The 15,921-nt window shown below is 35.0% G+C and overlaps 2 protein-coding genes across 2 annotated transcripts; both read left to right on the forward strand.

The window, feature by feature from the left end:
* The first annotated feature begins 1,067 nt into the window (after nucleotides 1–1,067).
* LOC107549747 (muscleblind-like protein 2a) lies at nucleotides 1,068–5,463 on the forward strand. Its single transcript, XM_016230923.1, has 5 exons — nucleotides 1,068–1,183; nucleotides 3,275–3,494; nucleotides 4,828–4,986; nucleotides 5,172–5,378; nucleotides 5,458–5,463. Exons 2-5 carry the CDS (start codon nucleotides 3,321–3,323, stop codon nucleotides 5,461–5,463), a joined length of 546 nt encoding a protein of 181 aa, XP_016086409.1. The 5' UTR covers nucleotides 1,068–1,183; nucleotides 3,275–3,320.
* A 1,453-nt stretch (nucleotides 5,464–6,916) lies between these two features.
* LOC107549785 (muscleblind-like protein 1) lies at nucleotides 6,917–11,818 on the forward strand. The gene is made up of 4 exons (XM_016230961.1): nucleotides 6,917–7,050; nucleotides 10,821–10,965; nucleotides 11,068–11,144; nucleotides 11,700–11,818. The coding sequence occupies exons 1-4, from the start codon at nucleotides 6,934–6,936 to the stop codon at nucleotides 11,712–11,714; spliced, it is 354 nt and encodes a 117-aa protein (XP_016086447.1). The 5' UTR covers nucleotides 6,917–6,933; the 3' UTR covers nucleotides 11,715–11,818.
* The last annotated feature ends 4,103 nt before the right edge of the window (nucleotides 11,819–15,921 follow it).

Consider the following 15,921-nt stretch of genomic DNA (forward strand, 5'->3'; position numbering starts at 1 on the left):
CTGCCCTGATGAATGTAGCAGTAATTGTCTGAGCACAAAATGAATCACCCTCACTGATCTCCACGGACGGCACTGCACTATTTCTTATTTAGTTATACATTGAACAACTGCCTCTCTCTAGTGGCTGTAAGCAGATACTACTGCACGATGTTTATGAACTTATGAAAAATCGCTTTCGCAGTGATCCTGTGTGCCGAGATCAGAAATTTTAAGGATGTCGCAGGAAACAGTTATATATGTATCCTCTCCGTTTATAGGTAGCCTATCTGGAACACAACTCAAAAATAGGCTATTGCTTGAGGTCCAGTTCATCATTAAAGGGGTCATATGATGCTGCCAAAAAGAACATTATTTTGTGTATTTGGTGTAATGAAATGTGTTTATGCCGGTGGGCTTGCGGCAACCACATGTGACGACCCCGGGCTGGACTCCGCTTCGTCCACGGTGAAAGCCGATCCGGCGATCCACAGCGAAGTTGTAGTATTTCCTCAGCGACCAGCACGGATCAGCTCCAGGCATGACGAAGCGGATATCATCCTCTTTTGGAAGACCAAACAAAGTAGTTTCGCTTTCACAACGAAACACACAGCGCCTTCACGACATGGCGGCGGCAACAACACTACAGCGAGAATAAAAGTTACACCTTCTGTGTGAACATTTGGGTGGCGTTATGCAAATCTTCTCACATCGTGATGTAGATATGTGGGGGCGTGTTCGAACGAGGCGTTTTAGGTAGGCGTGGCTGACTCTTAACTTTTAAAAAGAATATCTCTTTGGATTTGAGACTTTAGTCTTTGCAACTTTACAGATCTTCTTTATGCACCAAGAGCTTGTAACACTCCACCCCTTTAAATTCTTCTCTCTGTATCAGCGTCACTGTTGCCTGGGCAACGCCGGGACATTCGCTCGGATCAAACCAAGCAGCACCTGCGGGGAGTCCCAGAGCAGCGTTCAGCATCACCGCAATCACAGGCAAATGCACTCTATTTCTGACCGCCTTTCGTAATCGATTATATAGTATAATAGGCATTGACAACATAATGATCTGCCTGTGATTGATAGTAGGGGTGTTCTTCTGATAAACATCCAGCTGTCGCGTGCTTGATGACAGGGAGAGAAACGCAGTCGTGCTGTGCTTCTCGTGATCAGTGCGGATTCGTGACTGTCTTTAGCAGGTGATCAGGTTTGATTTTCTCCATTATCCATTATGCAACTTATGCAATATACAGGATGCCATTTTAATAATGCAATTAAGCTTTATGAAATCTTTCCGAACAGACGATCGACATCTAGTGAGTTTACAAACTCTCATACATGTATGAATATTTTATAAAGTTCACAAATGAATGCTGTATTTGGCTTATGCTTATTTGGCTTATTGTTACTATTTAGCTACTTGCGCGTGCATTGCGATCGAAACCACCAAAACTCAAATGAATGCACATAAATTCAAATACCTTTATTTGTCTTTTGATTTTTTTTTAAACTTATAGACAGTGCTAATAACGCCAGTGTTGTTGATACTTGTCTCAAAAAACAAAGACCTTTAGGCAAATAAAATGTAACGCGTATAAAATAGTAACAGAGATCGAATGGGCTATTTTCACTTAACTGCATGTTAATTGCAATTATATGAAAATGTTTTGTAGTTTAAATTAATATTAAATATGATTATAGATTTAGATATTATCTTTTGAGTGCTTATATACCTAATTATCATTGTTATATCCTTTCATAATTACTTCTATTGTATTTGAAATATTGTTAAAGCCGAATGTGCTGAGTATTTATGGTAAACAAAAAAGACTTTAATGTCATTTATTTCATATACTGTATATCATATATTTGTAATTACGCATTTGCAACAACATTGGAGTTTAGTATGTAGTATATAGAATATCCCTAAATGTAATATTGAATAACATGCTGAAATGATTATTAATTAAAATTATGAACAAGTACTTTACATGCATGTACTTTAGTATGTTAGTCAACACATCCTCTTTAAAGCACTACAAAAGATTAAAACATAATAATTTAAAATATACTTTAAAGTAAAACGTTTAATATTATTACAAAGTGCACTTTTTAAAAGTGTGTTAAGAAACATAGTCATGAAAGTGTCTGTCTTCAAGTTCACTTAAGTGGCTTTTTATTTCATAAATATATTATCTGCAAGTACAGTTTAAAAAAATATATATACTTTTAAGATTTGAAGTGGATTACAAAAGAACATTCAGTACAGTTAAGCAAACTTCTTTCTCACAAGGGAACACACACGTCAAACAACAACACATATGAACTGAAAAACAACATCAGATTAGGTCACTACACAGAAGCACCCATAACTGTATGCTCTCAAATACACCATTCACACAGTAATGCTGTGTTTTTCATGGCAAATTACAAATATTCAAGTTGCAATTCATTATTTAAATATTTCAGCTTTAATAAAGTTGGATTGAGATGCCATCATCTGCATTGTAAGCAAAAATGTAATAGTCAAAATCCAGAAACATCCAAAATCATCATTCAGGAAATACTTTCATGGGTCACATGAACCAAAACAAAATCCATGCACACTCACGCAAAAAAAACTATCACTGGGGTTGTACCCTTTCAAAAGCTAATAACATGTGCACTTTAGGTAATAATTCTTTTAAAGCACTAATATGTAACTTTATGTACCATTTAGATATAAATCAGGTACAAAGGTGCACCTTTAGTTTTTGTACATTAGAGTACCACCCCAGTGACAGCTTCGTACCATTTTTCTGAGAGTGTAAACAAAATATACATCCCAAAACAGCAAAACGGACAAGGCATATGAAAATGGCAATGAAAAAAAATGGCAAGATATCATAAGAGTAAATGACGGATGATTATGGCATGATTCAGAGGAAATTATAAGCAGGTGTGATTAATCAAAGTCAAAGCTCTGAATTCAGCTGATGGCGACCTCACGCAGAGGTAAAACTGTCATGCTAATATTGTTGGCTCCTTTAGTGAATTGCTTGTGCTTCTCCTTATTTGTATTGGCACTCATCAGACGCGTCTTCTGTGTTTTCCTCTGCAGATTCTCTTCAGCACAACCGTCCAGAAGCTCTTCTGTTTCGAATGCTTATTTCTCCATTCCTTCAACTCACACATCGTTCCTCCATGCTTTCACTTTCGTCACTGGCATCAGCACTGTTAAACATGCTGGGTTGACAGTATGGCTGTTATACTCCAGCGTGATTGACATCTCAACAATCACCTCTGCTTTTACCATCAGTGACTCTACACCACAGCACCACAGTCTCTGAGGCATTGTGGGTAAAATGTCAGTGGCATTGCCGGCTGTGCGTGATGTTACATGGCTGACGCTGGAGGTGTGTCGGCAGTTTCAGAGAGGCAGCTGCTCACGCAGAGACTCAGAGTGTAAGTTCGCACACCCACCCAAGAGCTGCCATGTCGACAACGGCCACGTCATCGCATGCTTTGACTTTCTCAAGGTAATGAACTCCATTCACTGGAACAAATGCTGTAATAATATGTAGTGTTCAATCACATTAAATATCCATTCACATCAAATACTGAACTGGAGAATATCATGATCCATAAGAGTCTAATAATTGTGTGTGTTATCTAGCATTCTTTATCCTAGATGTTAGCCACATTATTTTGTGCAAGAAATTTAGGTTTAAAATTCACAGTAACTTGGATGGTATCATAGGAAGCGTATCACATAAACAAATCAATCCTCTCTAGACAAACAGCATATTCCATGCCGTGTGTGAAACACTTAGAAATGCCCAGTGTTCACCTCTTCAAACTGACACACAGAGCTTTCACCCTCCCATCTCACGCTTATTGTTGGTCAGATGAAAGGAGAGTATTGATTCAGGCTTTCCTGATTTGTTTTGGTCTTTTTATTAGCTTCTTTCTCTATTGGCTCCAATCAGACTTTTAATTGTAGACCTCACTGAAATAAAAACAGTATCATTAAAAGACCAGTGTGTAACTATTTTAGTTTGCATGACTGTAGGAGGAATTTTCTGTAGTTTAGTGTGGACTTATAGATAATAAATATAATTATTAAATAGCAGGTGTTATCATATTGGATGATTATTATTAAGCAAGTGTTAACTGTAGTTGAGATACAATGATTATAGAGCATAGTGTTAACCAAGTGTCTTAAGAGTACTTATTACAGAAATAATATACTTTTAAAAGAATATGCTTAAGTGCAAACTGAATGTAATGTTTTGAATGCTTAACTGCATGTTAAGTGCAATTAAATTAAACTGTTCTATAGTTTACATTTATATTAAATGCAATTAGCTGAACTTTAGAGTATTTTTGGCCCGCTTAAGTAGGACTTAAGTACAGTTGTAGTAAATACAAATGAAGTTGCAATTTAGTATAAAATATATTAACTTTAAAAGTAATATTTAATAACAGACTACAATTATAATTATAACACAGTAATACAGTTATAATTATAACCACAGTTATAATCAAGTACTTTACATGTGTTTTAGTCCATTAGTCAACACATCAAAATAAGGGTACTTCTTTTAATGCATGACAAAAGTTCATTAAAGCATAATTATTAAAACTTTAAAGTAAAACATTTAATATGATATTATTACAAAGTGCACTTTATGAAAGAGTCATGGAATTATCTGTCTTTACACTTAAGTGGTCTTTTATTCCATTAGTATTATAGTATATGCAAGTACTGTTTTTACACTAGTGCACATTCAATACAATTAAGCATACTTCTTTTTCACAATTTGAATGTGTCTCAGATGTATATTACTATGTGTTTGTGTTTGCTCTCAGGGTCAGTGTTTGAGAGAAAGCTGTAAATATCTTCACCCTCCATCTCACCTCAAGGCTCAGCTTGAGATTAATGGAAGAAATAATCTGATTCAACAAAAAATGGCTACAATGTTACAGCAAATGCATTTTGTGCTGCCTGGATCCAGCCTGTCGTCATTGGTAAGGCCCTCACACTGTTTGGCCCTGCCCATTTTCTTACTTTTTTTACTCCTCCATGTGATATGCAAAACAGATGTAACGTTTGTACCTTCAGCTCTACTCTTGTAAAGGTAATTAGTTTTTTTTTTTTAAATAAATTACACATTTTTTGGTCAAACTGGATTTTGTGCTATTTGTCATTACAGGCCTCATTTCCTGTCACTCAGAGTTTGGGGGCGGGGTCTGGGATCAGCTACACCCCCTATGTCATGCCTGTCTCTCATGGGATTGGTGTGATCAACACTGAAATGCTTCCCAGTAACCATCAAGTCATCGTCCCCTCTGCCCCTCGAGTAGTAGTACAGACCTCACACGCCTCTCATCAGAAAGTGCTGCACTCTGACAAAATGGAGGTATAATTCAATAAAAACAACACACACACACACACACACTTACATACTTGTATATGTGGTTTACGGGGATTCTCCATAGGTGTAATGGTTTTTTTACTTGTTACGGAGTGAGCAGCGGAAACGTGCGGATCCATATGCAAGGCTTTATTTTAAGACCTGGTCAGAAACAGGCTAACACCAGCAAACAGATATAGCACAGGCAAGACACAAGAGAAGTCCGGTAAACAGGCGTTGGTCAATCAACAGCTAATGTAATTGTAATCGAACGAGGGCGAGGCAAACGGGTAATCCAGGCAGACAGACGATAATCCAGGCGAGGTACATACAGAGTCCGAAACGGCAATACAAAGAGGTAATCCAAGACAGACTATAATTCCAGGGCAGGCAACAGACAGACAGGACGAGATAAACAGACTAGAATACAGACTGAGGTAACCAGACTATGAACAAGACTAAATTAGAATCAGTAAACTCGGAATGGCTCCGTAATGTAGCTATCACTTGGAGAGTGATAAACGCAATACAATACTCGGCAGTGAGGAAGAGGGAAGTCCATGGTTTATGTAGGGTGTTTGATTGGTGGCAGCTGAGTGTGTAATCAGTGCAATGGATGATGGAAAATGTAGTCCGGGGTGACATGCAACAGTTTGTGTAGTGTGAGAGTCAATGTAATTGGAAGACAACAACAACTGGTGGCGAGCAGACGGAAAACCACTAACCGGATTCATGACAATACTGAGCTAATCATATATTCTATGCCCTAACCCCACCACTAAACATAACCCTCACAAAAACTACTGCCGTTTTTTTATATGAACAAAAACACAGTTTATTATGTTTTTAAGCCATTTGGTTTACAAGGACAACAAACAATGAATACTATCAAGTGTATGAGCCTGTTGGCTTAATTGGGGACCTGTAAATCCTGTTTGCATCCATGAGAGCCATTTTGTGTTCCTCTTTATGATCATGAATGTGATTTTAATTAATAAGGAACTTTAGGTAAATAAAGCAGTGTAAAGCTAGCTGTGGTTTATTTGGTTTTGTTACTTGTATGTTCATAGGTAGCTATTTGCCAGCCACCAAACGCTAACTTTTTATTGAGATTATTATTATTTACAAAAATTCATAAAAAATTAAAATAAAATAAAAAATCAGAAGCAGGATTATTATTGTTAACTAAAACTATTAAAACATTTTTTGTTAATTGAAATAAAGCTCAAATAAAATAAAATATAAATATTAGATGAAAACTAAGTGAAAATTAAACATGTTGCTGTGGCATCTAAGTAAAATAATTTTAAGTTGAAGGAAATTAATTGAATTTGAAATAAACAAAGACAAAAACTGAACTACAACTAAAATCGAAATAAATATAAATTAAACTTAAATAGTAATATTAAAAACAACTAATAAAAATGACAAAAGCACATAACAAAATGACTAAAAAATAAACAAAAATTAAATTAAATGAATAAAAAAATTTATATGAAAACTGAAATATATAAAAATAAAAGATAGTCTACTGATAACTGATAACACAGTGACTGTGTCCATGGACCATGTGAGGGGGAACTGCAACAGAGACAAATGCAAATACTTCCACCCTACAGCACATCAGCACATCCAGCTTCAAACCAGACAGACCCTCAGCCCATCCGCTACTGCCACGGTGAGAGCTATCACACTTCCTATCTGCACTCTTTCATGCACATTATAAAGAGTTCATCCCACAGCTGAATACTTATAAGCAGAGCCGTTTCCAGGGGCTGTGCGAAGTGTGTGACCACACAGGGCCTCACACTTTAGGGGGCCTTGTGAAATTTGACTAAGGGATTGCAAAATGCCAAAGACTATAGAACTATAGGATTTAAAAGGGATTTTAGACAGTAAGGAAAAAGTAAAAGAACTAGAATTTATTGTAATGCATTTGAATTCTAATATTTGTTTTAAAATATGCACACATTCACTCCTAATCACATGCCTAATGTGCCAAAAACAGCTCCGTTAATGTTTCTTGCCTCGTCACACTCAAACGAATTAAATTAATCAGAATCGCGTACAATTTCATATGTTCAATTCGAAATCAAAATGGCAAAAGTCAAGTAATTTGTGTCACTCTCTCGTAAAACACCTGACATAAATGAAATGTTTAGCTAGCCTGTATCTTACCTTGAGCTCTTTCATCGTTAAAACTGCATCATGCTGGAATTTGCAAAACATACATATACAGATGTACAGTGCAGCAGAGCAGCGTTAAGAATGTGAAATATTGAGGATGTGCCCCCCCCCCCCCCCCCCCAATGTCTAATGATATTGCATTAATGTAAACAGCATAGCATCACACAAAGATATCATTCAAAGACTTTTTATTCAAGAGTAAAAGCTCCCTGAAAATGGAATACTTCCTGTTTTAAAGACTAAAATAAAGAAACAGCAAACATATCAAAGCGTAAAACTGTAAGTGTACTATTTTAGAACTTCCTGAGACAAAATTGGCCCACTTTTTAGTTTTACAGAAGTATACTTTTAAGTTTAGCTTTGAGTACACAATTTTTAACACCAGTTTTTGTAACTATATACTGTGAACTACACTAGAGAACATACAGATAACTGACATAAATGCAAGAATGTATATTCATTAAGTAGAATGTATAAAAAAATATTTCCAAGTCTAGAAATCATACTCAAATTCCCTCATATATCCAGTTTTTTTTTTAGCTTTGAGTACACAATTTTTAACACCAGTTTTTGTAACTATATACTGTGAACTACACTAGAGAACATACAGATAACTGACATAAATGCAAGAATGTGTATTCATTAAGTAAAATGTATAAAAAAATATTTCCAAGTCTAGAAATCATACTCAAATTCCCTCATATATCCAGTTTTTTTAAAACCATGGGAACCCTGGTTCTAACATAAAGATACTGCTCTTTCTCTACTGCTAGTTCTCTTTAGATCACATTTTTAATTATATGTTGGATGTATACACATTGGATGTAGAAGCTCAGCTGGATATTTTGTGTGCACTTGCTTGTGGTTCTCTGCTTAAATTCTTTTTGCTTCTTTTTTTCACTTAATCCTTCACATGATGCACCTGCTTGCTGTATGTTAAACTCTTGGCCTGCTGCTATCATGTTGTGGCTTCATGCTGTTTGCAGAATCAGTCCAGTGCCAAAATACTGAAGCGACACCTTGAGACATCTGTCGACATGGTACTTCACCATCCACCCTTCACCTCGACTTTAATGGCTGCAGTCCATCAGAGGCGCATTCACTTAACATTTGTACCATTTTAGCGCACAGCGTTATAGTTCAGAACCCTGTGTCTTATTCACAAACCACATAGAGTCCTGGTCTGAAAATGTTACCGCTTGCTGTCAGCCATTGTCGGGAAGCATTTCCATTTAAACATTTGCCTCTTGATTAATGGCCCATGCAGAACACAGACAGGGCTCATTTTGTGGGCATGTACACACAGACAATATACACAAATATATAATGCTTCCAAAGGCCACAATTCATTCTCAGCAAATTCCCCTTTAGCTTTTCTTTGCTGCCAAAAGAAGTGTGCTTAATTGTATTGAATGTGCACTTGAAGTATACTTTAAATCTTAAAAGTATATTTAAAATACTGTACTTGCAGAAAATATAATTAATGAAATATAAGGCCATTTAAGTGTATTTAAAGAGAGACTTTCATGACTGTTTCTAAAAAGCATACGTCACATTAAACATCTTAAAGTACATTTTAAATCATTATGTTTTAATATCACATTTAAAATCAATATTACATTTAAATTTAATATATTTTAAATGGACTAAATTGCAACTTCATAATTGCAAATGTGTTTACAAATATATTTAAATTGACGACATAAAAGTATATTTTAGACAATAAAAATAATTATGAAATTACATATAAAGATGTACTTAAGTCTAAAGTTCAGCTAATTTAGTATAATATAGCATTTAATATACATTTAAATAATGTTTTCATTTGATTGCAGTTAACACTGAAAACATTGCATTCAGTTCACACTTTTAAATGTATATAATGTCCATAATAAGTACTCTAAAACTTTAGAAGTAAGTTAAAGTCTACTTATTTTTTTGCAAGGAACTGTTTGTGACATTGTTTGTGACATTTACCATCAACCAGACATTCACCAATAAATAATTCTAAACAGTCGAACCGAAATCTAAAGCAGAGCTCAAGCTACAAAGACAATGAAAGTAATTAAAGGGGTCATATGATGCAATTTAATTTTGGAGTGTTACAAGCTCTTGGTGCATAAAGAAGATCTGTAAATTTGCAAAGACTAAAGTCTCAAATCCAAAGAGATATTCTCTATAAAAGTTAAGAGTCAGTCACACCTACCTAAAACGGCTCGTTCTAACACGCCCCCACATGTCTACATCACTATGTGGGAAGATTTGAATAACGCCCAAATGTTCACGCAAAGAAAGAAGGCGTAACTTTTATTCTCGCTGTAGTATTGTTGTTGCCGCCGCCATGTCGTGAAGACGCTGTGTGCTTCATTGTGAAAGCGAAACTACTTTGTTTGGTCTTCCAAAAGAGGACGATATCCGCTTCATCATGCCTGGAGCTGAACCATGCTGGTCGCTGAGGAAATACATCAACTTAGTGCTGTGGATCGCCGGCACATTTTATGGAGGACTGTTTACTGATCCTGGGAGAGTAACGTTAGACTAAAATGCCGGCAGTTCTGACTCATGTAAGTACGTTTTCATTTATCATTTGCCACTGATGATTCAAATGTGAGTTTTGGGCAGTGTAGAGTAGCGCTTGTTGTTTGTCATTTCTCCGATCACAAATGCAGACAGGGTTTTATGTTTACGCGGCACGATGCAACGCAATGCGTAAAAAGACAGTATAAGTCATTATAATCCGTAATTATGTCCCCACTGGATGCAACAAATGCCTCGTTTGTAATGGGTTTTTATGTTTTTGTCTCATCGCTCCGGCCGGACAGGGCATCATCACAGTATGGTGAGGGGCGTAACATTTCCGTCTCACGCTTGAGGTATTTGGCCAATCACAACGCACTGGATAGCTGGCCAATCACAGCACACCTCGCTTTTTCAGACCGATGAGCTTTGTAAAAATTGACGCGTTTCAAAAAGGCGGGGCATAGAGGAGAAACAATAATCTACAGTATGTGGAAAATAATGTGTTTTTTTTACTTTAAACCGCATAAACACATTTCATTACACCAAATACACAAAATAATGTTCTTTTTAGCAACATCATATGACCCCTTTAAGAAAATACATAGAAATATGCACTCAAGTTCATTGCCTGTGAAGTTTTTAGTTGGCGACTAAAAGACTGTGTGTGATTGGCTTAAGTGGTTTTCACACATCAGTCTCTTGTGTCTTTCACTCTTCCTCTTGGTTTATGGCTGGTTTCAGGCTGCTCCTCATGCTCTGTTGGCTAAGCGTGTGGCTCTGGAGCCGACTGGAGTGGCAGGAGGTCTGTTTAACTGCGGCACACTGTCCTTCCAGCAGACCGTCAGCCCCACACCACTGCAGACGGCCACAGCGTTACTCCCCACAGGTACACACTCACATGTGCATGCAGTCACTTCACCTGCCCACATTTTTGCTACAAATTCCGTTATGTTTTTATTGCTTCTGTGTGTGTTCCTTGTTGAAAAAGTTCCCATGATGCTCGGTGCACCAGCTGTTCCTGCTATTAGCCCTTATGTCACTGCTGCCTCAGCAAACGCCAGTCAGGTTTGTTCATTTACTTTCCCACTAACCCTCCCTGACCTTCCACCTAAACCATCTGTTCAGATCAGATGTTAAACTGTCCATCACAGGAGAAAACATGTTTCCCTCTCAGTTTTCTGTAGTTTTGTCAGAAATGATTTCTCTGACAAAGTTGTCAAGCTTAAACGTTCAATAGTTTGAAGTTCTCAAAGTTACAGGATGTTTTCATAGTACATCAAGGACTTTAATCTAAAAGAAATCAAGCAAATTTGAAAATGTCTCATGACATGGTCTCTTTAAAGGGCCATGAAACCCTCATGAAAGGGCCTAAACCATAGTCTGGGGTTTCATGACCCTTTAAATATCATGGTTCAAATGACTTGCTGTTAACTTTTATTAATAAATATTATAGTTAATTTGTTTTCAGACACCATGTTATGTATCTATTTTTTATGTTCTGTGTACATGTGATGTTCACAAAGGACACACTGGCTTTGGTCTGTATTATGTTTTATTAAAGCATTAGTGGAGGAGGAGGAGCTCTGCAAATGATCTTTCTCTTTCTGTTTTCTTAAACAGATCATCTTAAAGTAAAGCACAGAATACGGACCCATTGCTAATATAATACACATGAATGGAAATTTTCATTGTCAACAATATTGGGTTAGAAATATTTAAAAGCCTGAGACCGCTGAATAAAATGCTTCTGTTTTGTATTTTTTCTAATTTTATACAAAATTCTATAAACTGTTATAATATAATTTCTAAAAATAGCTATTTTTTGCTTTAATGGCAGCAGCACTCAATATATATAAAAATGTATTTATATTTAATTGGTGATCTAGAAAAAGTGCAAATATTAGCTATATCAAATATTATAATATTTTTCAAAATCCCAAAAACGGTTCATTTCTGGGTTTAAATGGGAAAATCTATTTGCGGTGTGGTCTCAGACATTTAGACCTCATTGTGTATTTTAATGAAAAACTGCAGCTATTTAACAATAGGCCTAAAGCTTTCCTACTGTGTTCAAATACATATTCTATTTCATTTGTACTTGAGAAACGTCAGATGGCAGTTTGTAAAGGCTCTGCTCATCAGACTACAGACACTGCAGTGTGTTTAGTGGATGTTGGACGCAGGACCGCCGCAGTGTTGCAGCAGCTGCTCTCTCTCTCTCTCTCTTGTACGAACAGCGCCACCTACTGTCATGCTGCGGCTCATCCTGGCCACCGGGGGCGGCTGGGAAAACTGATGTGGCACATTGCCCAGCTCGTTTGTATCTACTTACTTATACAGGTGCATCTCAATAAATTTGACAATCCTCATAAGGCTGTGGTTCTCTCGGTTGGTTGTGCATCTTTTTCTTTCACACTTTTTCCTTCCACTCAACTTTGTTAACATGCTTGGATACAGCACTCTGTGAACATCCAGCTTCTTTGGCAATGAATGTTTGTGGGTTACCCTCCTTGTGAAGGGTGTCAATGATTGTCTTCTGGACAACTTTCAGATCAGCAGTCTTCCCCATGATTGTGTAGCTTAGTGAACCAAACTGAGAGACCATTTTGAAGGCTCAGGAAACCTTTGCAGGTGTTTTGAGTTGATTAGCTGATTGGCATGTCACCATATTCTAATTTGTTGAGATAGTGAATTGGTGGGTTTTTGTTAAATGTGAGCCAAAATCATCACAATTAAAAGAACCAAAGACTTAAATTACTTCAGTCTGTGTGCACTGAATTTATTTAATACACGAGTTTCAAAATTTGAGTTGAATTACTGAAATAAATTAACTTTTCCACGACATTCTAATTTATTGAGATGCACCTGTACTTAGCTTAATAACAGCCCGTTACTTTATTTTATGAACGTGCATTATACACTTGGTCAGGAGGACTGCTGTTCATTTTCAGCAGGAACAGCAGTGAAAGATAACACGACGACTGAAAAAAAAGTTACTTACAGTTGCTTTAAATTGTAGCTACAGAATTGTGGCCAATGGTGAGATCAATTAAAGCCCAGCAGGGTTATTGTGTACTGTACTAAAAGTTTACTAACTTTTGTGTTTGTATGCTTTTAAACATTTATTTAGCACTTAGACGAAGTTTAATAGAAGACAATCAAAATATGCCACAACCATCAACAAATTACTTCCTTTAAAAATAGCCTACAAGTTTTTGTTATGTTTTTTCTTCTTCTGATTGTGTTGTTTCTTCTTCTTCTGATTGTGTTGTTTCTTCTTCTTCTGATTGTTTCTTCTTCTTCTGATTGTTTTGTTTCTTCTTCTTCTGATTGTTTTTTTTCTTCTGATTGTTTTGTTTCTTCTTCTTCTGATTGTTTTGTTTCTTCTTCTGATTGTTTCTTCTTCTTCTGTTTGTTTTGTTTCTTCTACTTCTGATTGTTTTTTTTCTTTCTTCTTCTTCTGTTTGTTTTGTTTCTTCTACTTCTGATTGTTTTTTTTCTTTCTTCTTCTTCTGTTTGTTTTGTTTCTTCTACTTCTGATTGTTTTTTTTCTTTCTTCTTCTTCTGTTTGTTTTGTTTCTTCTACTTCTGATTGTTTTTTTTCTTTCTTCTTCTTCTGTTTGTTTTGTTTCTTCTACTTCTGATTGTTTTTTTTCTTTCTTCTTCTTCTGTTTGTTTTGTTTCTTCTACTTCTGATTGTTTTTTTTCTTTCTTCTTCTTCTGTTTGTTTTGTTTCTTCTACTTCTGATTGTTTTTTTTCTTTCTTCTTCTTCTGTTTGTTTTGTTTCTTCTACTTCTGATTGTTTTTTTTCTTTCTTCTTCTTCTGTTTGTTTTGTTTCTTCTACTTCTGATTGTTTTTTTTCTTTCTTCTTCTTCTGTTTGTTTTGTTTCTTCTACTTCTGATTGTTTTTTTTCTTTCTTCTTCTTCTGTTTGTTTTGTTTCTTCTACTTCTGATTGTTTTTTTTCTTTCTTCTTCTTCTGTTTGTTTTGTTTCTTCTACTTCTGATTGTTTTTTTTCTTTCTTCTTCTTCTGTTTGTTTTGTTTCTTCTACTTCTGATTGTTTTTTTTCTTTCTTCTTCTTCTGTTTGTTTTGTTTCTTCTACTTCTGATTGTTTTTTTTCTTTCTTCTTCTTCTGTTTGTTTTGTTTCTTCTACTTCTGATTGTTTTTTTTCTTTCTTCTTCTTCTGTTTGTTTTGTTTCTTCTACTTCTGATTGTTTTTTTTCTTTCTTCTTCTTCTGTTTGTTTTGTTTCTTCTACTTCTGATTGTTTTTTTTCTTTCTTCTTCTTCTGTTTGTTTTGTTTCTTCTACTTCTGATTGTTTTTTTTCTTTCTTCTTCTTCTGTTTGTTTTGTTTCTTCTACTTCTGATTGTTTTTTTTCTTTCTTCTTCTTCTGTTTGTTTTGTTTCTTCTACTTCTGATTGTTTTTTTTCTTTCTTCTTCTTCTGTTTGTTTTGTTTCTTCTACTTCTGATTGTTTTTTTTCTTTCTTCTTCTTCTGTTTGTTTTGTTTCTTCTACTTCTGATTGTTTTTTTTCTTTCTTCTTCTTCTGTTTGTTTTGTTTCTTCTACTTCTGATTGTTTTTTTTCTTTCTTCTTCTTCTGTTTGTTTTGTTTCTTCTACTTCTGATTGTTTTTTTTCTTTCTTCTTCTTCTGTTTGTTTTGTTTCTTCTACTTCTGATTGTTTTTTTTCTTTCTTCTTCTTCTGTTTGTTTTGTTTCTTCTACTTCTGATTGTTTTTTTTCTTTCTTCTTCTTCTGTTTGTTTTGTTTCTTCTACTTCTGATTGTTTTTTTTCTTTCTTCTTCTTCTGTTTGTTTTGTTTCTTCTACTTCTGATTGTTTTTTTTCTTTCTTCTTCTTCTGTTTGTTTTGTTTCTTCTACTTCTGATTGTTTTTTTTCTTTCTTCTTCTTCTGTTTGTTTTGTTTCTTCTACTTCTGATTGTTTTTTTTCTTTCTTCTTCTTCTGTTTGTTTTGTTTCTTCTACTTCTGATTGTTTTTTTTCTTTCTTCTTCTTCTGTTTGTTTTGTTTCTTCTACTTCTGATTGTTTTTTTTCTTTCTTCTTCTTCTGTTTGTTTTGTTTCTTCTACTTCTGATTGTTTTTTTTCTTTCTTCTTCTTCTGTTTGTTTTGTTTCTTCTACTTCTGATTGTTTTTTTTCTTTCTTCTTCTTCTGTTTGTTTTGTTTCTTCTACTTCTGATTGTTTTTTTTCTTTCTTCTTCTTCTGACTGTGTTTGTTCTTCAACAAACAACTTTCAAATACATTTAAATGTTTGATTATTAGTTTTGTATTGTCTGTCTCATTGCAAACATTTGTGCTGTTTAGATGAATATACTGAATTCAAAACAAGCTTATTTTCGTGTTTCCTTATTCCTATGCTATTATAAATTGACAGCATTCATAAAGAAAATGTTGAATCTAATGAACTATTGACTGTTTAACTCACCATGCTCTGATTTCATGATCACATGTGTTTGCACTTTTAGTCTGAATAACCTGCTATTTTTTTGGATGTAATAACCCAATAAAAAACTGAAATGGTTCCCTTAATGTACATTACAATCATGGCGGCATTAAACGCAACGGGGATGCATGAAATATATGAATTAATAAGACTGAAAAAGGTTATAGGCCGATGGAGTTATTGTAACGTACCCATACTGTTACCCATAATACTATAAGAAACAGAAATGGACAAAATTAAGGATCATCTACAGAAAATTTCACATGAAACAAACAAGAGGAAAAACGCATAAAAAGGACGAACATAATTTAATAATAATAATTAATAATAATTAAATGTAATAATAACATAAGCTGAATAAATAAGATAAATT

The sequence above is a fragment of the Sinocyclocheilus grahami genome, unplaced genomic scaffold (assembly GCF_001515645.1).
Source record: "Sinocyclocheilus grahami isolate Dianchi unplaced genomic scaffold, SAMN03320097.WGS_v1.1 scaffold380.1, whole genome shotgun sequence".
NCBI lineage: Eukaryota > Metazoa > Chordata > Actinopteri > Cypriniformes > Cyprinidae > Sinocyclocheilus > Sinocyclocheilus grahami.

Excerpts from the sequence above, each read along its gene's own strand:
- LOC107549747 (XM_016230923.1), top strand. The coding sequence starts at position 3,321 with ATGTCAGTGGCATTGCCGGCTGTGCGTGATGTTACATGGCTGACGCTG. Across the intron at positions 3,495-4,827 it reads CATGCTTTGACTTTCTCAAG|GGTCAGTGTTTGAGAGAAAG; the intron begins GTAATGAACTCC and ends GTTTGCTCTCAG. Across the intron at positions 4,987-5,171 it reads GATCCAGCCTGTCGTCATTG|GCCTCATTTCCTGTCACTCA; the intron begins GTAAGGCCCTCA and ends TTGTCATTACAG.
- LOC107549785 (XM_016230961.1), top strand. The coding sequence starts at position 6,934 with ATGGACCATGTGAGGGGGAACTGCAACAGAGACAAATGCAAATACTTC. Across the intron at positions 7,051-10,820 it reads GCCCATCCGCTACTGCCACG|GCTGCTCCTCATGCTCTGTT; the intron begins GTGAGAGCTATC and ends GGCTGGTTTCAG. Across the intron at positions 10,966-11,067 it reads CACAGCGTTACTCCCCACAG|TTCCCATGATGCTCGGTGCA; the intron begins GTACACACTCAC and ends TTGTTGAAAAAG.